This window comes from Seriola aureovittata, chromosome 3, assembly GCF_021018895.1.
Source record: "Seriola aureovittata isolate HTS-2021-v1 ecotype China chromosome 3, ASM2101889v1, whole genome shotgun sequence".
Taxonomy (NCBI): domain Eukaryota; kingdom Metazoa; phylum Chordata; class Actinopteri; order Carangiformes; family Carangidae; genus Seriola; species Seriola aureovittata.
In genome coordinates this window covers 14,053,576-14,079,425 of record NC_079366.1, presented here as the reverse complement: position 1 = coordinate 14,079,425, position 25,850 = coordinate 14,053,576, and the positions used below count along the sequence as shown (strand labels likewise).

Genomic DNA, 25,850 nt, shown 5'->3' with positions numbered 1-25,850 from the left:
GCAGGGAAGAAAAAAAAAAGGGGGGGGGGACAACAACGTGGGGGCAAACGCACCGCTGATCTGGCGCTTGCCACACCTTCATCTCAAAGACACCTGATACGATCGTGTGGTTTAATCACCGGGATGTGAAAAGAGAACATGGAGCAGAGACTAATATTAGGCAAATTACCGCGATAAAATGACAGAAAACTGATTGTTATTACTGCAGTTGTCACCGTTCGCACAATAAACGACGGTGAAAATTATATATAGCTTATTTATATAAATGACCTACTAACATTCTGTCAAGTTTATAGTTACAGCCACCTAAATGAATTCAATACTGCGGGTCGTCGAGTATATAATGATGATTCCTTCAAAATAAAACACCCCAAACTAAATTCTTTTTACGTGCAACTAATGTGGAAGTTTGCTTAGCCCTTTCAAAGTGCAAGCTTTCACTATCACATCTTTAGATTAGACGACTGTGTTGCAGTTCTGTCTCCAGCATGAGCTCACTCTGCACTGGAAACCAGAAGCCGCCTGCAGGAGAGCAGATACGGTCTGTTAGGAGTTATACAACGACACTAACTGAAGCTTTTCTACTCACGTGCAAACAACGCCAGGTCTTGAAATTAAAACAATTTGCAGACCAGACATGACCGCGTAGACTACATCCCTGCTGCAACAGTCGTCGCTGTCCCGTGCAGTCCATCCCGGCGCAGAAGCAGCCGCTGCTCCTCCAGGAGACCTGTTGAATGTTGGCAGCAGAAGCAGCAGCGCCACCTTGTGACCGTAGAGGGAAACGTCAGCTCAGTTGTGTGCAGAGAACGGCGTCCTCTACTGCACTTCTCCCAGGCGGTGGAGGCATTACGCCATTTATTTAGTGAGGATGAAAACCACCGGCTTGAATGGTAGACACTAAACTAAACTCGATCAGGCTGCTGTTCTCAGATTGGCACTGAGAGGAGTGAAGGAGATGTTGTTTAGACTTTTTTTTTTTTAATATATATTTCTTCTGGGGTAAAACAAAGACAAGTGTCACCCGATTGTACAGTTGAATACATCAAAGAATCAGTTATCCATTGCAGAATATGCTTCAAGAGATTGGATGTAAGGATGTACAGCTGGTCTATATTTTGTAATACAAAATTTTTCTCCCCAAAATCAGTCAATAGTGAAATTCTTTTTAAACATTTGTAAAATACAGGCCCAGAAGTACAAGGTGGAACCTACATCATGCAAATACTGAGCTACAAAACGTAATAGCGTCTAATAAATGTTGTGGGTGAGATAGTCAGGAAGCAACAGTCAAATAATGTGGTGTCACTCTTATAAACAACACATGATCAACACTTCTGTCATCGAGTTCCTACAAAAGGCTTCAGGTCAGTATATTTGTGAATATTTTCTAATTTCAGCTCTCACTTCTGCCATATACAGGCATGATGAAGTGTTATCAGTCCTGCAGCTGCTGCTCTGGCTTCACTTCTCTGTTTCAGCATTATCGGCTCTTTTCTTCATATCTGCTCTCACATGGACAGAAGAATCAAAAAAAAGTTTTATCTAATCTGTGTCAGTTCAGATCTGCTGTGCGGAGATGCCAGCTGGAAACGGGAATAAAAATCACTGAGATATCTGACAGCTGTTGGTCTCTTCGGGGTAATAAACTGTTCCATGTTCCATGATGTTAACAAGTCTTACACACCTACAGCAAAACCTTACAAAACAGCAGATGCTACGGTCCTGTAGAAAACGAACAGTTATCAGTAGGATTTACCCCTCACTTTTCTCCTCTACCGTTTGTATCAGTCTACTCCTTTATTTTCCAATCAGTTTGCTGCTCTGAACAATTAGATCTATTTTTTTCTTTGTTTTATCATTGTTTAGGATCATGTTCTTTCTTTACCTCTTCCCTAACTTCAGCCAGTGACTCACTTTCTTTGTATTTTTCCTCTGCTTCATCTTGGTTTTGTTCTCATTCAGTCTATTTCCTCTCTCCTGGCCCTTTTCTGTGATGTGCCTTCTGACTTTAGTGCTTTACACAGTTGAGCCGGGATTTAAACATTTCAAGATTGCAGATAAAAGTCATTAAAATAAAAAAATAATACAAAAAATAAAGTGGAATTTGAGTCTGTGCTGGCAGGTCTTGTGATTAGAGCTGAAAAGTCCAGGACTGTGGGGAGAGCTATATATTAGAGACCAGTTTCTAGATGAAGTCTTAGTTTTTAATCCAAAAACTGATGAATGACTTATACAGTGAATATTTCACCTTTCTTTCTTTTCATCATCAGAGTTTGTATTTTCATGGTATCACCTTGGCAGTTCTTAAAAAATAAAAATCAAATCATGTATAATCGATGACAAAACATGTTTCTTTGCTGAGTAAGATAACATTGAATAACGTCTAATAATTTAACTTGAAGCTCTGTGGAATTGTTGAATACATTTTGTCATTTCAAAAGCTTGTTTCCTAATAGGCTATAAAAGGACAAGTTTTCCTACTTATCAACTTTGCCTCCCACCTTTCATTACAAACCAAATTTTAAAGCGTTTAATTGAGTGTAATTCATTCACATCAAGGTTGTTACAAGTTGTTTATGTTACCCTCCAGTCAAACAAACTGTGCTGAAATGCAATGCTGTTCATGTTTACTGTCACTGTTTTGTATGGCTCACAACCACATTTCCCTCCCTTCAAGAGAAGGGGAATTCACAGTCTCTAGTATATGAGATGTAAATGACAGGCAAAGCAGGAGGGGGAAGTAAGTGCAGCATTTCCCTGACAGAGAACAGGTGAGGAATATGGACTTCACAAACTCTAATAAACATCATTTACTTCACTGAACTTCATTAGTTCTGCTCATACAAATATTAGTATACAAATAAAATCCATTAAGCAGCAGTTTGCCATTTACTATAACACAATGCATATAATTAGTGGTTACAGACATTATCTTAGTATGGCTTAACACAACAAACGAACAAAGCCACAACATCTAAACAAAGAAACTTAACTCACAAATGTGAAAATAGCGTGTAAACAAACACGTCAAACAGATGACTTCCCTTTAGTGGCCAACATCCCTTCAACATGCAGCCTCCCAAACACGCATGTAGACACACATAGACATGCACACAATTGCTCCTCCACCTACACAGTCACACACACACACACACACACACACACACACACACACACCAGCGGTCTCAGTCATTGTGCTCACATGCACCTCTCTCAAACACTTCCTGTTTGTGAACGGCTCTATGTATGTGTGAAGCGCAGACGTCTTTGAGCTCAGCAGAGAGCTACAGCCCAATCCACCAGCAGCTGATTTCACTCTTGTTTGACTGCAATGCTCCGCCATGCCCAGGATGTGGGTTCGTCTGTTAAACTGTGATGTGTGCGGTGAATGAATGGCAGAAGCACTGAGCTGGAGACGCTTTGCCTTGGACTCCTTGGACTCTTTAGACAAGTGCAGAGGGTATGGATGCCGGACAATAAACTGCAGGTAAGACAATGAAGGCAGCAATGGCTACATTTTATTTTGAAGGGCATCTCCTGCTTGCTCTGTGAGCTGGGAGGGGGGGCAGTAGTCACTAACTGTCAGCCTGATGAGCTGGGGACAGTTCGTTTTTTCTGCTAATGTTCAGGCTCCACGACAGACAGTAAACTTGACTGGAAATCGTTAACATGTTCGCACCTAAACTTGCCTGTCTGAGAATATAATGTGTTGTGGATTCATCTCTCTACCTAATATGTACATGTTAAAGACTTTGGTCAGCTCTTTATGTTATTTTGTTTTGACTCATGTAAATGTGTCTTCTTTAATATTTATTATATAATAAGTTCATTTCTCTGAAATGTGAAAGCTTCAGGACTCTTGTTTTCTGTCATGAGGAGCTGATGGGCAGTGTCAGTGTCACAGTGATGGGAGAAGCTGGGCTGTCATGTTGACAGCCCCCTTTTGTGTAAACTCACAGACCCCCACCCCCAACCCCTACATTGTGATGCCATTTTGGGAACTTCTGCTTCTTCAAAAGCTCTGTATGATTCATGCCTTTAATAAAGAGTGAGGAAGTAGAGATTTAGAAGCACGTGTTCGGTGCCTGGATGTTTTGTTGCTTTAAAATGTATGTGTCTTTAAATAGGAATAATTTAAGCCTGTTGATCTCAGACGCTTGTGTCAGCACCTTAAATGACACCATAAGGTTGTTAGAGTTCATGATTCGGGGCTGATTTCAGGGGATGTGGTTTGTTTTACTGAGACGTTGAGGTCCAATTGACTTGCAATTATATGCACATGGTTATAAATCAACTTCATGCATTAAGTCTGTGTTCAGTCATATATAGATATAAAACGTTGCTGAAAAGTGACAACCAGTGATTCAAGCAAAGAATGCTGTTAACTGTCCTTGAACCATCAGTTTGACACGCCTGAGACTGTCAGTGATCTTTGAGGGCTCCACCCCATAGAAATGCTACTGAGCCAACGCCTGTACTCAACATCCTTTTTACTACGTTAACTAACCACTTGTCAGCCACATGTTGATTAAAGGTGCAGTATCTATAAAAGGGCACTGTATGTGAGAAAAGCTGGCAGATAGCTTGTATAATTCCATGAGTCATAAACAAGTGATGTAAAGGTGAAGGAAGACGCCATATAGTGACGTCCAGTGATTCTATAAAATAAAGTACAAGTAATATTATTTTCTGAATCGAGCTGTTAAGTTTTTATGGGGCAAGTCCACATCAAGCTTCTCGTTGAGTCCAAGCCAGGTACATATTAGCAAATTGCATGTCTATCGCAGACTTTTCTTTTTTTAACCTGAGCGAGACCCAGCTTTCAATACTTCAGCCAAATATTTACATATTCAAGCTGTGTGGCTGCGCCTGTCACTGCCACTGGGATTATACTAAATCAGGTCTTGAGGGAGTCGGCTCTCAAGTAAGTCAAGTGCCACAGCAGTCGAGTCTGAGTCAAATCTCAGATCTATACAGCTCTGCACATTTTAGCATTAAATGTAATGAACTCGTCATGGCTTCACGGCGTGCACCCTGCCTATCCGATGACGACATACAGACTCTTCCAGTACAGACACACAGGAAGGGATCATCTATTCTTCGAAATTGTTCAATTGCACAATCAGGTTGAGTACAATCATCTCGTACTGTTGAGAAATAAAAACTGCCGGAGTGGCGGGGGAGACCATGTGTCAGGCTTCAGAAAAAAAGAAAAAGAAAAGGTCATAGGTTAATGACTGGATTGGAGATACCACAGATATTCGATATGAAGCTTAAAGACCGTCACAGTGTGTTGTCTGTATGGTTTTCATCTCTAGCAGAGCTCATCACAGTATCCCAGCGCAGCACGTGTTATTCACAGCATTGCTTCCTGTTTGTCTCTTTATGGCTGTGGTATCAGTATAATCTTCATTTTCACCTTTATGACACATACTTTGAGGTTTTTCACCCCCCCTGTGTGGGCACATATGCGTGTGTGTGCATGCAAAACACACCTGGTGTTACAAAAAAAAAAACATCCAGTGATATAAGCTTTAAAGCATACACACACACATAACATGTTTTTCCATATTATAACTTAAACAAATGTAACAGGATATGTTCCATCCAGAAATCATGGATGTGTGCTTCCTCATCTGTTGTCGAATAATAAAATCCAGTGTTGTCGGGTGTGAAATTGAGCAGACAAAGATTCGCTCAGTTCTGTTTGTGTAGCAGAGACACCGGCTGCCTGTTATTTGGAGTTAACCGTCAGGACCTGATATTACAGCACCTGATATTTGCATTCGTGATAGTTTCATCCATCTATTATCAGTGTTTATTGAGGAAGCGAAAGACCAAAGCTTATACAGTGTGGATTACGTGACAGAACAACCTCTGTGTTTTGGTGCTGTAATTAGATGTAGAGCAAATTGATGCATCTCAATGTTTTTTTATGCAGTTGCATAGAGGAGACTCGTTCTGTAGCTCTACTTCAACATGCTTTGCATGAAGAAGGTTTATAACGATGAGATTGCAGCAAAACAAAGTCAGTCTGGATTCGTTTAGAAAACAGAATCATCTCCAAATCCCTTTTAAATATACAATACAAAAAAGCCCTTAAAGTGCCCGGAAAAAAAAAATTGAAAAATTAGAGCATCTACTATTACATTTGATGATGAAGGTCATGTGATTATGAAAGCTAGTAAATGGGCCGTGATGTGACATTGTTTTGTCGATTTGTGAAAGCTGTTTCCAAGGTTGAGAATGAACTTTGAGGCTCATCTTTGAAGTAAACTTCACTGTTTTCCCACACATAATAACGAAACATCCCCAGTGACTTCATGAAACACGCACACACATACACACTCCAGCTTAGTTTACAACCCAACATGAGGGATCTCCTCCATCAAACTGCTGTGTTCTGACCGGTAGCGGTTGTTTGAACTAAAGGGAAGCACTTAGTTACAGCAGAGCTTTGGAGTTGGACCGCTGTTGTTTCCCAAAGCCATAAGAGGCCAGTTCACATCCACTAGGTCAGTGGAGGGAAAGGTGGTAGGGGGTACGGGACGGGGGGGGGGGGGCTGTTCTGTGGGCCAGCAGAGGAAGACTGGATGTGAATATCAGACTCTATCAATCAGGAGGGGGGTGGGGGGTGGTTGAAAATGACAGGCATGCATACTGTACACACACACACACACACACACACACACACACACACACACACACACACTCTCACACACACACACACACACACACACACACACACACACACACACACACACACACACACACACATTCAAACACAAACACAAGAGCTCTCCTCCCTGGTCTGTGGGAGTCTATCTGAGAGTCTGATCACACCACAACAATAGGGAGGCACCTGCTTCCTCAGCTGAGCAGGGAAGCTACCTTCCTGTTAGGAAGCAGTTGGTAATGGGATCAGTGGGGGAGATGGGAAGCCAACGAGAGAAAGAGAGAGAGAGAGACACAGGTGTAGGTGCAGCGCTAGGGACTGCTTGGTTTTCTCTGGGAAACGTTGATACTCATAACCCTTGACAAGGAGCACAAGAGAGAGACAGAAAACGAAAGGAGGGAAAGACTTGTACGGTGCTCTAAGTAACATTTCGATGTGGAGTGGTTACAAGGTGACATGATGTAGCAATAGTGAAAAACTATTGTTATTGTGGCAAAATAAAAGCTGAGAAAACGTCCTTCAGCATCCACAGTTTCCACCTGCAGCTATATTTGAAGTCAGTAACCTGAGAAGACTCTTTATTAGCTACACCTGTAGGTGTTTGAGCTGTAACTAGAAAACCATTCTGCAGCATCGTAATCTGAAACTGTTGTGCTTGTTTTACCTTGATCTTGGCAACTGGTCAACGTGGGGAAGATGAGAAAGACAGAAGTTGAAACAGAAGTCACAGTGATGGGTGAAATATTGTCATGGATCAGATTGTTGCCGTTACTGGCAATGTGATCAATGTGATCATTTCATTGTTGTTGTCCGGATCAGTGGTTTCTCTCTGTTAGCTGACAATACAGCCTATTGTTATTGAGTGTTAGAGCTTGGCTAATTGCAGCCACAGCTGTCAATTTGCTCTACAGATGATTTTTGTTCACATGGATATTTGCCTGACTGATGTTGCACCATCACAATACTCAATGTGTGGACAAAACACACTATACTTTTGTTTTTTCTTTCACATCTCTGTAAGACTGTAGTTAAATAATTCACTGTAAATCGTTTTTAAATTCCTTAAAAGTGGTTTGGCACCACACAAACACTGCTTCTTATTGTCTGACTGTTGCAAGTTGCAAGCCATGAAAAAGTGGAAGTGACCTTGTTGACTCTTAGGGATGTTCTGCATACATCCTCTTATGAAACACCACAGACTCATGCATTTGCAACATGACTAGCAGCAACTCGACGTAAACAACTATGATAACACTCTGGATTTTGGGATTGAATTTTCTGTTAAAATCCCCGTCATAGTACACTGCAGCACCACCCATAGTTCCAGGGTATCTCTCTTTAATGTTATGTTCATTTATCAGTGTATGTGTAACTCTTTGTTACCTTTCAAACAAACACACAATAAGGCCGCTTCTGTAAAGGGGACTATACCAACAGAACTATTACTGCTGGGAGTAATAAACTTTCACTGCGTCATGCCACTTCATATACTGTCCTCACCTCTTTTATTACTTTTACATGTCTCCATTGAACCCCATCCTGGATGCAGAAGTCATCATAGCTTTGACTTATTAGTTCCTTCCACTCGCACTGGGCTCTCATCCAGCTCTGTCCAAACTCGACAATGACCGGAGCCCCCTAGCACAAGTGTCCAACGTGCTCGCCTCCATACCCCTCTGTACGCCACCTCAGTGCCACTCGAGACTTCTCTTTAGACACAATACCTCTCTGGGGAGGAGGGACCGCTGAGAAAAAAAAGGGAGCGACATAGATGTGTTGTTTACTTGTGAAGCTGGAGGTATTGTTATTGAGAGGTAACTGTAGGAAAAAGAGTGAAGTGGTGGTGGGAGTGGGGGGTGGGGGGTGGAGGGGGTAATTCAGCTTCATTCCTCTGGCCTCCTGAACCTGGAGCTTCCTGCCCCACTTCTCCACTGGTGGTAATAATGAGGTGGGTGGGTCGGATGTTTGCACCGCGTATGTGTCTGTTGGTACTGTGTGTCTCTTTAAGCGTGCAACTGTTTGTGTAGGCTCACTTGTCTTGAGTTTGCCTACCTTTAAAAGACTAGTTCGCCATCTTTGACGATCTTTATCAGAAGATTGACAGCGCGTTGAATGAGAAACCAGATTGGTGACAAAAATCCGCCCACCAGCACCAATAAATCTAACGCTCACCTATAAACAAATTATATGTCAAATAAAAACGACACATTGCGTGCTGGCCAAAATCTTCGATTAGGGTTAATAGGTGAGTAGGTGTGAGCGAGTCATTCATTGACACTATTCATTTATATCTGGCTTTCATATGAAGTGGGGAATTTGTTGCGCTCTCTGGGGAAATTTTGAGAACATGCAATCTGACAAAAACAGTGTTTGATGTCATTTCTCATTTCTGTCCCTGCTCTGACTTCAATCTGTCAGCAACTGTGTTGCAGATTTCACTGATTTTAATCATCAATAGTTCAATCAGTGATGTAACCAAAAGAGTTGCGCCACCATCACTAAATTTCACGCACTGTTGTAGTCCAATGCTGTTCAGTAATGTTTTTACACAACTGTAACATGCTCATATTTTCAGTTATGATCAGTTATCAAACATATTTTTCCTCAGTGAAACAAGCTCAGAAATTCTGTATGTATGTTTAGCTTGAATTAATATGGTCAAAATAATTAGGTTTGTGACTTATGAATAAGTGTGGAACTGTACATGTCAACAAAAAACTCATCAGCTGCTCAAGATCTAAAACAGAAGATCTTTAAAAAGCTCTCTTCTTTAGGGAAGTTTTTGTTCTGCTTCTCAGATTTGGACATTTCCCAGAATGTGCACGCATGTACTGTATTTGCATGGAAAAACTCTATTATGAGGAAAGAGAAGCTTTAAAGATATATTAAGCAGCACAACAACACATCATCAGCAACCTTGAAAACTTTTCCTTCCGACCACATTTTAATGAATGTTCCAGTAAATTCCAGTAGTTGTCTGAAATGCAAATTAATTAAATCTTTCACAGCATCCTACACATGAGTTTCTTGATCAAATGCAGGCATGTGTGGTGTTTCATTTGTTTTGTTTTATATTAATGCATCCCATTCACTCCTAAGCTACAGCCAGTCAGTGAGTCAGGTCATTTAAATTTTGTGAAACAAACAACGTCTTAAAACGGAATTAGAGAAATTTTGTATGTAATGTTGTCTTTTATTGTTAGGCTTGACACTACATTTATGTTTTCCATTCTCCTTACTGAAGTAAAAATAAGGGTGGAGTAAAGTGCAGGTGGTCAAAGTAGAAAACTTATCAACACTTAAAAGAGCTTCCCAATAAATGGTGACATACTGTATGTACATATTGTGTTGTGACATGTTATTTTGTGACTGGTCTGCTCAGGGGTACAAGCAGTCGCCCTACAAAAACACCTGTGAAATTTACAGGGGAATTCATAGGTCTTGCAATGTAGGAGTTACCAGTAAAGAAGTGGTCCACCACCAATTAAGCTTCTATTTTTATTGCGACAGTCTATTTGGTTTAGGGGGCAGCTTTGACCAGCTTTAGGTTTTGGTTGATTTGTGTCAACGATTTCAAACTGTGTCATTAAACACGTGTTGTGTTGTTTATCTACATTAAATACAGCAAGGATTAATATCTCTATCACACCACTCTTTTAAATGACTGGTGGGACGTCCCTTGTATCTTGCTATGCATATATCCTCTGATGAGACATGTTCATAACAGAACTGAAACAACTTGCCACACCTGGGTTGTCCTCAGTTGCTGCATGAAAAACAGCCAAATGAAATGATAAACTGAAAGTTTAAACAACAAAAAAAAAGAAGAAAAAAAAGTGAAGTTCAGCACATCCTTGCGTCTTCAGTGGTGAAGATATGATGTACTTACAAGGCTGTGGTAATACTGGAATTACAGGTTGGACTATTGTCAGCTTCTCTCCAGTCCACAGCATTGTTTCACATCTCTGATAAGTGTGATACCGATTTTAAATATGAAATATGATATGACTGGAGGATGTTTTTTCTCTTTGAAGCTACTTTAATAGTCATATTGGGAAAACTTGTTTTGGTTTCTTTAAATGTTGCTGTCAAAGTTTGTTGAGTAATGTTGAAATGTCATGAATCCAACTCAGTAAGAACTGCTACTGTACACCAGTTACCCAGTGTTCTTCTGCGCTACAAGTAAGACAGTCTGTGAGTATTACTTGCTTTGTTGATGTTACCCTTAATACTAGTAATAGTGGATAAGCGTTTCTTCTTTTTTTCATTAGTTTCAACAAGATTCATGTTTGTAGAACTTTTAACCAATCAATCAATCCTTCTTCCAATTTATATAATTTGTGGAAACATAGCTGACATTTAGCTGAAGGTAGAGGTAGTTTGTTGTTGCTGGATTTAATATGCTGTGGCCGTTTTACCATGCTCCAAAATCCTAGGCCACTTTGTCTGCAGAGCTGTTTCTTGTTTTGACCTTTGATTTTTGACTCTTGTTCCATTGATTTAATCATGAAAAACCAATGTACTCACATTCAGGCAGGAAAACTTGAATGAGGGTTTGTTTCCATATGCAGGTGATTCAACTTTACATCTCAGCCTGGTCCATTATGGACTTCGGTTTCTACATTCTCGTGACACTAAATCCATCACATTTAATACAGTCAAAAACAAAACATCAAACTGCTTTAAAGCACAATTGCTTGTCGTGAACTACAGCCGTTTAACTGTACAATTAATGACAATAATACAACAAGAAGTATAACCTTAGCATAATATACTATTCAACATACACATTGACTATTACACAGGCTTTAATGAATTTGGAATCTGTCTTAACAGCATATTTTATCAAAAAATGGGTTATGTACTTGATTTGCTCTTACATAATATTTTAAATAAATCACAGACCTTTCAACATTTTTCAAGACTTTTGATAAAACTGGTTGATTTGAGGCAGAACAAAGATTAAAAAAAAAAAAAAAACTCCAGCTAACACTATAAATAAAATAAAATAACAACAACTTTATTCTCAGATGAATGCATTTCAGTTTGTGGCTTAAAGAGACGGCGTCCAATCATATGTGTTGTACTGCATATAATATTTCAGATTTCAGGAGCTATTGCAACAAAACATAAATACAAGCAACCCTGCTTCTGTTTTTCCTTCCTCTCAGAAATGTCCCTTTATGGTTTGTGTGTCTTCTTGGACTAATTTTCATACTTAGCGGGTGATCTGCCTGCATGCAAAACAGATGAGATAACACACACTGTCCATGGACAGAGAGGAGCATGTGCGTGTATGTGTGGATGAAAACACTATAGATAACAACCCCACAGATTATATGAGTTGGAATTGGGTTATATATCATGTTTTAATACTTAATGTCAGGTGTCTCTCCTGTCTCTCCACAGAAGCTGAGTGGTGAAGATGCAGCACACCTCGTGTACAGAGGACAGGATCCAGCATGCTCTGGACAGGTGTCTGGACGGGCTGAGACAGAGCCCCACAGCGGCACACCACTGGAACGGTAAGATGAGGACCGCAGCGGAGATTGGCTCACGCTGAAAAGAGTCTAGTCAGGGCATGTGGCGGTTGCTCATGTAGCAACAGTGTCTGCACTGCTAAAATGATGATGTTTGAATTTCTGTGGGGATTGTGACGTATCGTTTCAGTGAAAACCTCACATCTCAGGAATGAGAACCTAACACAGAAACAGGTGTGTTTTTAACATGATGACAATACATTTTTGATTGTGTCTCATGTTTTTTTTAAGCACATTTGGTCAGAGAAGGTTTATTTTAGCATGTACTTGAAAATCAGTAGCCCTCAGGGAATCCAAAACTCTCTTAATATGCACTATCGTCCACATTTATGTTATTAAGGATGGCAATTTTGAATCTGCATCTTCTGCATTAAAAAGTATAACACAGTGAGTTATCCCTTAAAAATGGTCATCTATCATCGTGCTCCTGTATCTGAAGTCACACCAAAAACAAAATCACTTTCCACTTTTGTTAAAATCTGTTAACATCTTTTTTTTTTTTTTTAGATTACTTTAGATATAGAGCAGAACTGAAAACACAATCTTCTTGGCAGAAATTGTGAAATAAGGTTTCTAGAGTAGCTGCCAAAGAAGTGGAAAAACATCACCTTTTACTGTTTGATTTACGGTGTTTGGCGCTCACGCTGGAGCTCAGGTCAGGGTCGATTAGATCAATTGACCTTTTCCACAGCAGACATTTTTGAAATGCCATAGCAGAGAAAGTTCAGATGTATTTAGTAATGTTGAATACAATTGTGTGTGCTGGCTCCCTGGGATAACTTACTTGGACACTTACTGGTATTGATCCGGATGTGCATGTCCTGCTATCAGAAGTCAGGATGTCTGGTATTGTAGGGTTGGTAGTTCAGTCCTGACTCCTCCTGAGCACATGTCTGTTGGCCCAATTAATGCAAAACCAACTATTCTGGGTTTTGGGGTTTTTTAGCTGACGTGCTAATTTAATAGCTGTTGTGTGGGGTCAAACCTTCTATTTCTAGGAATGCAACACATTTTCTCAGAAATTTCAGCAACAGTAAACACATTTGGATGTGCTATGTGCTGTTTACAGAAGGCGGTTGTTTATTCTCACTTTCTTAACGCAAGGACAGAGTGTGACAGACACACACTCTGTCAGCACACAGAGCATATGCGTTTCTAAATGTCTGAGCTTGTTGCTGGTGACACTGTTGCTGTAAAATCATCAGGGAACTGTGTTTATGGGGCGCTGGAGGAAGTTGTGTGAATAGACAGCTGAGAGGAAGTGGTGCCACACACCACAGTGTGTGAGTGAGGCATCATGAGGCAGGAGTTACTGTGGTGCATGGTGTAAAAACAGAGTGGAAGATCAAATCAACATCAGCCTCCCACACGTCAACCAGTGCCAGATAGAGTGATGCATAGCTACTTACACAAACGTACGCTGAGTTTTAGACTCTGATAGACTCGGTTTATGTGGTTTTGCCATTTAAAACATACTAGCTGAAGCTGGCATTTGTTTTCCATGTTTCATGTCTCCTGCTCCTCCTCACTGCTTTTTCGTGGCTCCAGTGTCTGTTAAGAATTTTCCAGGGATGTGTTCTGTATTGTCCAGCCTTCTATTTTAGAGATAATCAAATTTACATCTCAAACAGGATAATTTGAAACTTTCAGCTTCATTTCCTGCACTGGAATCTTATCAAAATTAACCTGTAGAGCTTGCCACTGAATACACATGATGCAAATACACTTCTGACCTTTAAATAGACCCAGCACACTGCTTTTTATAGATTGTTGGATAACACTCCTAGGTTTAATGAGCTTCAGAGAAATTCAGCAACTGATGAAAACTTTTCTGTTTAACCTAAACAAGCGCTGACGTGTTACTTCCTTGGAGACTGAGCTCCTTAGAGATGCACCGGGAGTTGTTAAGGTCGAGGGATCAACGGAAAGTGAGGAATCTGCGACCACTTTCAGTTTTCTTTTTTTAGTGTGACAGACTTCAGATTGGTGTGGCTTTAGATACTGTATGCACACCTTTCTCTTGTTTTTTGATCTCATGTTTGCATTTCACACTCTAATAGAAACCTTTCAGTCAGAGCTCTATGAAAGAACACATCTCCTCCCTTCACATCTCAAAACAATTACATATAACAAAGTCTCAAGTTGGCTATTCAACAAAAAAAGACAGAAAGAAAGAAAGAAAGAATTTTGAAATGTATCTACAACCTGAATGATAACATTTTGTGAATCTACTTCTCCCCATTTCTTTTTGCCAATCTAATTTTAACTCTTAATTTTCCTTTATTTTGAAATTTTCTAGTACGAAACAAGACCTTAACTCTGTTTTCTTGCAACAGGAAATCCATCCTGTCAATTTTGTACATGTACAAACATCCTATCTGAAACACTGAACAAAAGGTGATAAAACACACCCTTGAAGTGCACAAGAACCTCTGACAGTTATGGGCTTTAAAGCCCTTTTGTGAGTTGCTGCACACCTGCATTTGGTTCATGGCGGTCCTCCGACCCGAACGTGAAGTTATCAGAGGTGTTACCCACTTCATAAACACGTAGTGTTAAATTCGTTTTCATTCTTATGATTTCTTTCTATTTGTAATGAATTGCCTGAACTGAGGTTTCAGTTTGAAATAAAAAAATGAACATTTGCGCAACCACTTTATTTGTTGTGATAATAACCAAAAAAAAAAAAACCTGCTTCTTTTGTTGAATGTTTCCACGTATTGGTGACGTGGTTCTGTAACGAAGATGCAGTCAAGTTAAGCATAATGAAAATTTAATTCTCATAAGAATGAGCTTATTGTACAATCATACCACAAGACAAATGTCTATATTAGTGAGAAAACATAATCTATCAAAATCAGCTACCTGTCCCACAATGCCTGTGCGTACCAGTTAGCATTACCAGTGAGGGAAGTGGTGAAACTTGAACAATAACACATCATTAGGACAACTTTGTTTACCTACCTACAAATGTTGGATACTTGTCTGTCCTTTATGCCTTATCACTGGGTGTAGTTACAGTATCTAGCACACAGATGTACATCATGTGCTACACCTGAGTGGTCATTATTGTATGTGCGTAGTTGTACCCGGTAGTTGACTTTAATTCAAAAGTCCCAGCAGGTTGGTTCCTCATTACCTGTAGCTCATAGACATGTGCTCAGATATCAAGGCCAGTACAGCCTGTGCTCTCAAAGCGTGTCACAGATGATTCTTAGATGATGCCAATAATTTGAACAGGAAGTCAAGTGATTTCTGTGTTTCGGCTTTCATAGTTTGTTTATGATGTCTTTTTGTACTGTGTTATGGTGCTTTCTTCACAAAGCCAATATTTAAAATCATGTTTTAATCACAATGAAATATATATCTGGTTAAGTAAAAGCTGAATGAATCTGGCTATTAGTCTAAGCTCCATGTCTTATCAGAAACGACCTGACCACAAATGTTTTTGGTTACCCAAGTATCTTCTTTATCTCCTTTTACTTGTGTCGATCTGTGTAATGAAGTTGTTCATGTGTTTACATGAAAATACATGTACTGTGTTCCAGTGCTGATGTGCTCAGCGGGTCAGTCAATGAACCGTTGGAGCCTGGAGGAGTTGGTGAAGAGAGACCCCGAGAACTTCCTCATCCTCTTACAGCAGATCATCACAAAGACCAAAGAGGTGAGAAGACAAAGAGCAAAGGTCACGGTCAAAGAGAGAACATTGTCCACTGTGTGATTATCTTAACACCACTGCTCATTGCCTTTCTGTGTGTTGATGTTCAGGTTCAGGAGCAGTGTCAGTATGAGCTGGTGGCTCCTCTCGCTATCATGTTCTTCTCCACCCTGCTTCAGGTACAAATCGTCTTCATGCACATTACCAAAACATCTGACCTTTCATCACCTCTCTGCTCCATTCACAGTGTTTCACATGTGTAAGAGTATCCTCCATCCAAAAGGTCAATTAGTTCCTCAATTCCAGCCACTGTGACGTTTCTTTGAGGCATCACCGTGAGAAAAGTGCCTAGCACAGTTGCAAAAACAATACAAAGCACAGCATTTGCTTGACTGGCAAAAAACCTGTGGTTGATAAATATTGTTTCTGTTTTTCAGTCGAGCTAATGTGCTTATATGCACTCCCTATAATCGAGCAGTCCATGAAACAGTGCACTCTAACAGTAACTGGAAAAGATCTGATTGATTTATCGCTGGAAACATAAAGAAAACATGAAGGGTTTTCTGTACCGACACATATTGGCTGCTCTTTTCAGTAGATTTAACAGAGGATTCTACATCGATAACACAACATCATCGGAGTGCTTGAACGTCTCTTTTTTTTCTTTTTTTTGATAGGAACTGAGAACCCCGGAGTTTACTTTGAGCCGTGTAGCAACTAATAATGTTACAGCTTTGATGTTTTGTAATCACGTGACAAATGTGCCTTTGGTTGTTTGTCATGAAACTTGTATAGAATAAAACACTGGTATATGAATAGAATAATGTCACATCGTTACAACAAACTGTTAATTAGCTCATAAATTATGTGACATGTTTTTAGTAATAATAACATTGAACTGAAATGAATGACAAAAATAAGATCAAATTTGTCAATATTGTTATGGCACTGTCAGTTAAAATCGTTTGTTAAACAAAATATAAAGTTAATGAGGTCAGTATCACCTTTCATAACTGGAATGCACACACCACATACAGTGCTCAACTGTAAATGTCTATCCAAGCCTCCAACAGGTCTTGCTGCACCTCAACAGGAGCCTGTTAACATATCCGGTTTGTGCTTTGGTTGCAGACACCGTACTGTCCTCCAGACACGGAGCTGCTGGAGGAAGCTGCGGAGGTGTTCCGCTGCTTCCTCACCTGGCCTGAGCCTTACTGCAGTGTGTGCAAAAACCTCCTCTCCACACTACAGCTGGAGATCAAAGCCCCAGGTAATTGTGGAGTGTGTCATTCATTTTAAAGACCTCTCTCTTTCTCTGTGTGTCTGTTTCTAATGACTCCTCACTGTCTCTGACACACATATTCTTTAGCTTCATACAGTTTTCCCAACCCTTGTGATCGCCCTCCCCCTAGTGACAAGTCAAAGAAATGCATATCAGCGAAAACACTTCACCAACATCATCAACAACAGCAGTGAGAGGAAGCTGATAAGGGTTTGGGTTGAACTGGGCACTTCTTCATACTGATGTGATATTGTTTGAAAGCGGATGTAACTTCAGATTTGACGAAAAACAACAAAAGCAGAAGCCACATGTGAACACCTGTGCTGACATTAACAAGAAGGGTCACAGGAAGTGCCAAAAACACATCAACAGACTGAATGAATAGATTTGAATGAATGAGAGATCCCCTCTAAGTAATCTGTTTCTTTTAGGCTTTTCAAAATACATTACTGTCATTCATTACCATCCCTCAGACAAGACAAAGTATGGATCTCTGTGTTGTTTGTACTCATTCAAAACTTAAATGAGTCACTTTGTAAATACTATTTTTTAATTAATGTTTCATATATAAATATCAAGCTATTACGGACACTCTGGTAGCCACTAACCCTCCATCTGTCTGCACTAACTCCACCAGGACACTGTCATGAATAACACAGTGTTCCTGTCAAGTTGTTTGGTTAAAAACCATCCACACATTTAATAACATTTATTTTCTATTTTCCTCACAGGGATTTCCTTTCAGAGACTGGTGAGAGAAGAGCAAGGCCTTAACACCTCCAGCCACTGCTCCAAGACCATGTAAGTCCACACACGATTACTGCCCGCAGAAACTTGGTTGTTTTAGGTGTATGTCATCCAGTTTCCTGCACTTTTCACAGACTCTTGACCAAGAGATCGTTCTGCATGTTCTTCAGTTTCTCACAGCTCCACTGTGTTTCCATGATTAACAAGCATTGGTGATATTCAGATATTCATCTGTATATGTAAGGATTCGTGCTGTACACTACATAGAACACCTTTTTCTACTTAATTTCCTACTTCCCACTTCCTCCTTTTCTTCAGTCGAGTTTAGACTGTGTTATCTTTGTACTTTCTGCTTTCTTGTTAAAATGGACAGTTTTTGTTCTCATACATGTCTGTAGTTCACAGCAAGTTCATCTGATCTGACGCAATACTTTTAAATTGAGAAAAATAATTGAGCACTGGGTGTTCTAAAGTTAACTGGGTTACTGAATTAAAACACTTATCTGGTTAGCACTTATTGTAGGTTCATAACCTGGAAAGTCCCTCTTCATCCCCTTCTCCACCCATCAAACCCCAGCACCACCACCACCACCACCACCATAGCATCCTGCTTGCATCTGAATTTGTTTACATGTTCACACATCACCAGTGACATCATCTGTCTCTTCCTGAAGGACTGTGCTGCTGATGAAGCCGGGCGAGGTGCCAGCGGACTTTCTCTCGGTGGCTGAGCAGCTCAGTCGCATTCAGCACTCGCAGAAAGAGACCTACATCACCCTGATCAAGCACGCCTTCCAGTCCACACTAGGCACCAAGTACCCTCTACATAGTATCCACACAGCCCTGCAGGTATGTGGTCAGAGCACTGGTTCAGAGGCACCTGGAGATTGTTCTCAGAATAAACAAAATTGTATTTTCAGTGTTTTTTTGTGTTTAAAATGTAGAGAATCAACTGGTACTTATATACAGATCTAAGTTTTGAAGTAAATCACACCTATCAATTAAAACTACTACTCCCTTTAAACCTTCCTCGTAAGCATTTACAATCAACACTGGTAGTTTATAATAGAATTGCATAAAGGCTTATAAAGGCCTTATATTACCATGTAAGCAATATCAAGGAAATGTGTAGCATAACATCTACCCTACATACAATACATTTAGAAATGTATATATGTATGTACTGTATATACAATGTAAAAATGTGTAAAACAGTTTTAAAAGTGTATCTTTACTATATCATATTTGACAACTGTTTGCAGGGAAAAAGTGTGAATGAACTGGGTGAGATCTTCTCCACTGTAAGTGATGTCTTAGAGGCGGCCGCTGCCATAAGCGACCCTCTGAAGGGACGCAGTCATGTGATCCAGGGACTGGAGGGACTGAGGGAGAGGATGAGGATCCCGGCATCCAATGGAAGGAAGTCTGACGGTAAGAGAGCAGATTTTATGAACCAGGGGATATATGTCTGCAGCGTATATCACATGATTTGGATATCTCAGTTGCACTGACAGGCTGTTATCTTATTCTTTTTCCTGTCCTCCCTCTCAGGAATGCTACAGACGCTACCACTGCCAACAGCCAAGTGTTACATGTTTCACTGGGAAAAAGATAACTTTGGTAAAGTATTCAGTGTGATATGCCTGTGCCCTCGAGCCTATTGTCCCATGATCCTACATTGCTGGAGGACACTGTTCAGTGCTCCTTTCAGCACAGACAGACAGACAGACAGACAGACAGACAGACAGACAGACGACAGACAGACAGACAGACAGACTAACCATATATCCCATACTTTTTTATACTTGTGATGGGAAGAACACAATCAGCATGATAACATGAACACTAAGCTCCCTACCCTTTTACTCTTTCAATTTATGATTGATATCTATCTATTTTGATTCCTGCAGACGTGCTGAACACCCTTTTGGAACATGACCCTGACGATCTCATCTCTAATGGGCAGGCTGAGGAAGAGGAGGAGGTAGACATTGATGACGATGATGATGATGATGAGGAGGATGTGACAAGGATGGATGTCGAAAACGGGGAGGAGGAAGAAGACAAAGAAGAGGAGGGGCATGGAGTAGGATCGCCTGCCATGTCTATCACATCTAACAGCTACAGCATCAAGCACCGTGACTCCACCTTCTCAACCATCTCCTCCTTGTCCACCGCCTCCAAAGACTCAATGTTCTCCACCTTGTCTGTCACCTCGGAGTCCTACGCCTCGTCGCTCTTCTCTGTCGCTTCTGGAGCCGACAGTGACTACTTTGATGATTCAGACGAATATAACTGCTCCTCTCCCGTTGCGGAAAAATGTTCGCCAAAGTCTACCAAAGCTTCAGCTCGGCTCAGCCAGCACTTTTACAGGCTCTTCATCAAACCCAAGAGCCCGCTGTACCGGGCGAAAAGCTTAGGAAACACAGAATCAAAAGACCTTTTAGTGGTGCGAGAGAAACGCTCCAACTCTCTACCACAGCAAGTCAAGTTACGTAGTCCTGAGCCCCTACTCCAGCCACAAAGTCAAACTCTTAGACATGTCTGCTTCAGAAGAAGGCCTATTCTCAGCAGTGATGAGGACAGTAAGAATACTACACTGAGGGTGGTTGTGTTTGGTGCTGATCATGTAGCAGGGAAGGTGGCCCGAGCCTACAATAGTCTGAGGAGGAAGGAGAGTGCGTGTCCACGTCTCAGCAGGGCCTTCAAGCTTCAGTTCTACTTTGTACCCGTGAAGAGGGATTCAGCTAGAGCAGCGGGGAGTCTGAGGTCCCCTTGTCCTGTGGTCCAAACTGGAAAAGGAGCAGCCCTGTCTAACGTAAGAAGAATGATACCCCAACCTAACCTCAAACACTGAACACAATGTTTTGTTTAAAACATCATATTTCTTGAGCTGTCAAAAATGACCTGCACCTGCACACATGACCTTTCGGTTTTAATCGTTGCTTTTGCTCAAGCAGGGTCTTCACCTCACGAGCACAGGGGACAGTACTAATGACATCGCCCATCTCCTTGGTATGTTGGACCCTTGGTACGAAAGAAACACCCTTAGCCTGCTCAAGTTGCCCGCCAACGTGGTCTGCCAGGTACAACTGAAATCTAGCCAAACATAATCCAAGAGTCTAGCATTCATGTTTATCCAACTACATGAACATGAGTGCTTTGAGTTGTGACCAATCAGACCTTTCAACAATGTCTGATTTTTTTGTTTACGCCCTACCTACATATATCATCCTGCTGTGTAATTATATTACAGCGTTTTTTTTTCTTGTTCTCTTTTGCAGCAAACCTCAAAGACAGAGTCAGAGTCCTATGATAGTTCATATGAGCAGCGTCTTCCCATCCTGGCCGACTTGGTCCTGTACTACTGCCGCTATGCTGCCCGGCCGGCTTTGATCCAGCTCTATCAGGCTGAGGTCAGACAAAACACACACACTCAAACACACAGAGCTGGAATACATTAGATGCTTACATGCCATACAACTCTTTTATAGAGCTGTTTTCTGCTACTAACCCATTTTAAGGGAAGCCCTAGTATCCAGATCTTGGCATCCTTATAGAAACAGGAACCTGATGCCCTCTTGAGTAATTAACAAAAAAAACAAAAAAAAGACTGTTCCAAATGTTGTGAGTGATTGAGGATCTTTCATGTTGTAGTTGACGTTAGCTTGTGGGCAGAGGAGGACCGAGGTGTTCGTCCACTCCCTAGAGTTGGGTCACACCGCAGGAACAAGAGCCATCAAGGCCATGGGTGAGTGGCACACACACACACACACACACACACACACACACACACACACACACACACACACGCATGCATGCATATCCTAGCAACAATGCCACAATAAATAAAACCCTCCACTTTTTCCATGCAGTGAAACGCGTCATCAGTTATTATGAGGTTAACACTGGACTAAATTTATGGTCGAGGAACATCTGCTATTTCTATATCATGATTCAGTCCACTTCTACTTTTTTAGTTTCACTCGTCACCACCACTTGCACTTCTGATTTTTCATTTCCTTTGAGAAGTAAAAATTCAGGGAAAACTGAGGCTGTGCCTCGTGTCCAGTGGTGGTTACTGTGGAACTGATTGTTCTTTGTTCCATTAGTCACAGTATTCCTCACACAGAAATTATCTACTTTTCTTACTGCGAGTTGCAACAACATTGCTATTGACTGCTATCTGTAGTGAATTTAAATGTTACAGTGATATTTAATATATTTTTTAGCTCTATTCTGAACTGTTTAACAGTACCATTACTCTCACATGGATTACTTATATGTGTGCGCACGTGTGTGTGTTTTTCTCTCTGTACGTAGGTGCTGCCAGTAAACGGTTTGGTATTGATGGCGACCGAGAAGCGGTGCCTCTGAAGTTGGATGTGGTATACAACAGGGTAAGGTTCATTATCCCTTTGGAGGCAGTGCAGGTCTTCACTGTTTACCCGAATTCAGCTGGTTTCAACTGTGGTCACTTCTCCACAGGAAATTACTATTTAAAATTCAATGACAAACTAGCAAGTCTGCATAACAGCATGCACATGTCCCCCTGTCCTTACAAAGCTAGAGTTTTTGATTGTACCACTAACTGGCCTAACTGGTAAACATGATGTCACAGTTTGGTGATGTTATAGTACGTCTGTATATAATACTTTAGGTCTGTCGCATATCTTTGATTAGATGCATTTCTTCAGTTTGAAATGTTGTCAAGGTGCTGTCATACTGTTTTTTGTGTGTGTTTTTCCAAAGCAGCAGTAATCTTATACTCCCTTCTCCTCTTCAGGTGGTCATTAGTGGCAGAAGTCAGTGGAAAAGAGAAACAAAAGTCTGTACTTCAGTAAATTTGACCAAAGCGTGCAAGAACCCTGAGGAACTAGGTATGCTGCTGTTTACAATGATACATGGATAAGTCAGTGAAATGTTTAGTATAGTAATTAAACTCATAGATGTTGTCGCTGTTCGTAATGTTAAACATGAAATCCCTCGATACCTTTTGATACCTGCATTAGGTGACGATGAAGCATTTGCTGTCAGATGTGTGAGTGTATTCCTAATTTAACTCAAACAATCTCTGTCAGATTCAAAGATGGAGTGCCTGCAGCTCACAATGACTGAGGTTCTGAAGAGACAGAATGGCAAGAGCAAGAAGGGCTATAACCAGGTGAGCCAGATGTGAGATCAGTCTGTCTCGGTGGTTTGTGGTTTTTTTTCACAAACAGCTCTGAAACACATTCTCTATTTCAAGACAGACACCTCAATACATCCTGGATAGCATCTCAAACTCATCTCAGATTAATCTGTCATCTCACGTACCTTGAGAAATTTTTTTTTCACACTGACAACTTGATAGGACAAAAAGCCACAACACACAGTTTGTTTTTGCTCTCGTGTGTTTTGGTTATAATGTTGTTTGCTCAACATTGTATCTCGTTCTGTTAACCTCATTTAGATTGGGAGCTTTGACTTGTAATAGTCATTACACACTTCAGCAGAATGTAGACCTATTTAAATGATTGATCTTTAGCTCAAGGCTTTTTTTTTTTCTTCAACTCCCAAAGACAAAATCAAGAAAAAAACATTCAGACAAGCTGCAAAAGCAATGAATATTATATAAAATGATATGCAAATACATCTCCACAGTTTTTTTCTTTTTCGGCAAAATGTATATTAATGAGTTGCATTGCATTTGGTTTTGCTCCTTCCCTTTGTAGCAGCTGAATGTGACAGAGGTGAAGGTGGACAAGGTCCAGGTCAGCGGTGCTGAAAACACAACTTTTGCTGTGTGTCTGGACCAGGATGAGAAGAAGATACTACAGACTGTCACAAGGTGTGGACTTAAGATAAGCACACACACACGTACACACATACACACGTGCACACACACACACACACACACACGGATGTACACACACACAGGAATTGATGCATATATGTGTATATCTTTCTAATATAACAAATGGTTCTGTCAAGAAGTGGTAAAGCTCCCATTGTCTCTTGACATATGGAAACACAATTGTAAATTAAAACATCTTTCAGGACTTTCACAATGTCAGAGAAACGATTTCTCATCACAAACACAGACAAGACAGGCTCACTATTTCTAGTTGTATTCTCGCTGCATTTCTTTAACTCACCTGAATCCTGTGCAGTCGCAACCTTGTTTCCTCTAAGGAACATACGTGAATAAAAAAAATTACAGATATATTTACACAATTCACTCACGCCTCTGTTATTATTTATCTAACTCACACGTCTCCCTCTGTCCCATCAAGGTGTGAAATATCAGTGTGCTATAAACCTGACAGCTCCAGTGACTGGAGACTAAGAAAATCTCGGACCTCAGCTCAAATCCAGCCTCTCCACCCCACGTTCTGCTCCCTCCTCTGCCTGCCCATAGTCACTTTCAGTGGGGCGCTTCCCTGAGGCTGCTGACCATTGGTTTGGGTGGACTGAAAGGAAAGGACACTGACTGCAGAGGAGAAGAGCACAGGATGTACTGTATTTATCATTTATTCCTGGTGTCTTTAAGCCGTTGTGGTCAAGTTCACATGGTGGTGGCCTCAAACGGCAGTGGGACACAACTGTTGGAAGCACGTGAACAGATAGGGGTCATCAGGAAACTGCAGACCTGGTTCGCGTCTTGATACAAGCACATACCAAATAACCCAAGAAACAAGTTTTCCTCTATCAAGCAATAATTGACTACTGGTAGGGAAACTGTTCATGTTTCCTTCTTCAGGTTTCAGTTCCTTGTTTCGTTTTGGCAGAGAAGTGACCTTAACCACAGTAACATCTTATCAAACAGGGTGAATCTACAGAGTCTCAGTTGGGACGACATCCAAACTGGCAAGAGAAATATGTTGTAGTAAGCCTGGGTCCTACTGGGCGATGGAATGTAAAAAAGAGATCATCTTGGAGTCAAACTTTAAGAACTTTTCTCTGGATCAACCTACATGGACATACAGGGCTATGGGACATTTTGACACCTGCTGACAAGACTGTACTACCTAGAGTAGAGCTATTATTAGTGGCAATTATTGGACTATGTGACTATATCTGAGAATGGACACTATGACTTTAGACAACATGTAAATATTGTGTCTGTAAAATATTGTATTGCATAGTATAACATGAATGTCACACGATATTTTTTTATGTCTGTTCTACATAGGCTTTTAGTTGTAAAACATTTCTCCTAAGGAGTTACTTTGACACCACTGTTTTAACTGGAGTTATAAGTATGACCAGCAGGGGGCTCTGTTGACTTTTCACTTGACTTCAGCTGAAGTACAGATTCATCTAGAATTGGTGACACTTGGAGTAAAATCTAACTTTGTAATATCTGTAAAGTAGCTTATGTAAATCATATTTTAATGATAATATTCATTTCATCAAGAGCACAGATGGAAAATATGAATTTCATAATATGGTGCTTAGAAATATATTCAAATGCACACTTTTCTCTGTAAAAAATAATCACTTTGCATATTGTAACTATGACATTTATTTTTTAATCTAACTATTTTCATGCTGTAATGGGATCATGTCCTGATTCACCTGACTGAGAGTGAAATAGTAGCACTGCAAAGACATTTCTTTTATGGAATCAAGGCACTTGAACATTAGATTAAACAAATTAGGTACTTTTATGTTCAGATTAATGCCTGGCACCACTGCCCTCTACTCTTCATACACATCTTTTCTGAAATATTACAAACGCAATATTAGTTTTTATAATTGTATGTGCATTATCCCTGCAATGGAGACATTTCAAATTCAGTGATCAATAAAATATGTCCTCAAATGGAAATTAAGTTTCCGTTTCCTTCATTTACACGTCCGTATTAAAAATCCAATAATGTATATTAAATGCAATGTATTACACTCAAAGTTCAGTTTTTCTGCAATATGAATACTACTTTAAGAAATGTGAGGATCTTT

At 40.5% G+C, this 25,850-nt stretch overlaps 2 protein-coding genes across 2 annotated transcripts in view; one reads left to right on the top strand and one right to left on the bottom strand.

The window, feature by feature from the left end:
• ntn1a (netrin 1a) overlaps positions 1–711 on the bottom strand; it is a 63,066-nt gene extending 62,355 nt beyond the window's left edge. The window contains exon 1 of the mRNA XM_056371382.1: positions 590–711. The gene's annotated coding sequence lies outside the window, so the exon portion shown is untranslated. The remainder of the gene's footprint in view (positions 1–589) is intronic.
• Positions 712–3,218: 2,507 nt separating this feature from the next.
• pik3r5 (phosphoinositide-3-kinase, regulatory subunit 5) lies at positions 3,219–25,713 on the top strand. The gene is made up of 18 exons (XM_056371376.1): positions 3,219–3,490; positions 12,089–12,204; positions 15,768–15,883; positions 15,988–16,056; positions 17,009–17,147; positions 17,891–17,960; positions 18,581–18,755; positions 19,169–19,337; positions 19,458–19,526; positions 19,817–20,724; positions 20,867–20,992; positions 21,191–21,322; positions 21,564–21,657; positions 22,230–22,306; positions 22,693–22,786; positions 22,988–23,070; positions 23,621–23,736; positions 24,182–25,713. Exons 2-18 carry the CDS (start codon positions 12,105–12,107, stop codon positions 24,330–24,332), a joined length of 2,688 nt encoding a protein of 895 aa, XP_056227351.1. The 5' UTR covers positions 3,219–3,490; positions 12,089–12,104; the 3' UTR covers positions 24,333–25,713.
• Positions 25,714–25,850: the final 137 nt, after the last annotated feature.

Excerpts from the sequence above, each read along its gene's own strand:
- pik3r5 (XM_056371376.1), top strand. The coding sequence starts at position 12,105 with ATGCAGCACACCTCGTGTACAGAGGACAGGATCCAGCATGCTCTGGAC. Across the intron at positions 17,961-18,580 it reads AGCCACTGCTCCAAGACCAT|GACTGTGCTGCTGATGAAGC; the intron begins GTAAGTCCACAC and ends CTCTTCCTGAAG. Across the intron at positions 20,993-21,190 it reads CCGCCAACGTGGTCTGCCAG|CAAACCTCAAAGACAGAGTC; the intron begins GTACAACTGAAA and ends TCTCTTTTGCAG.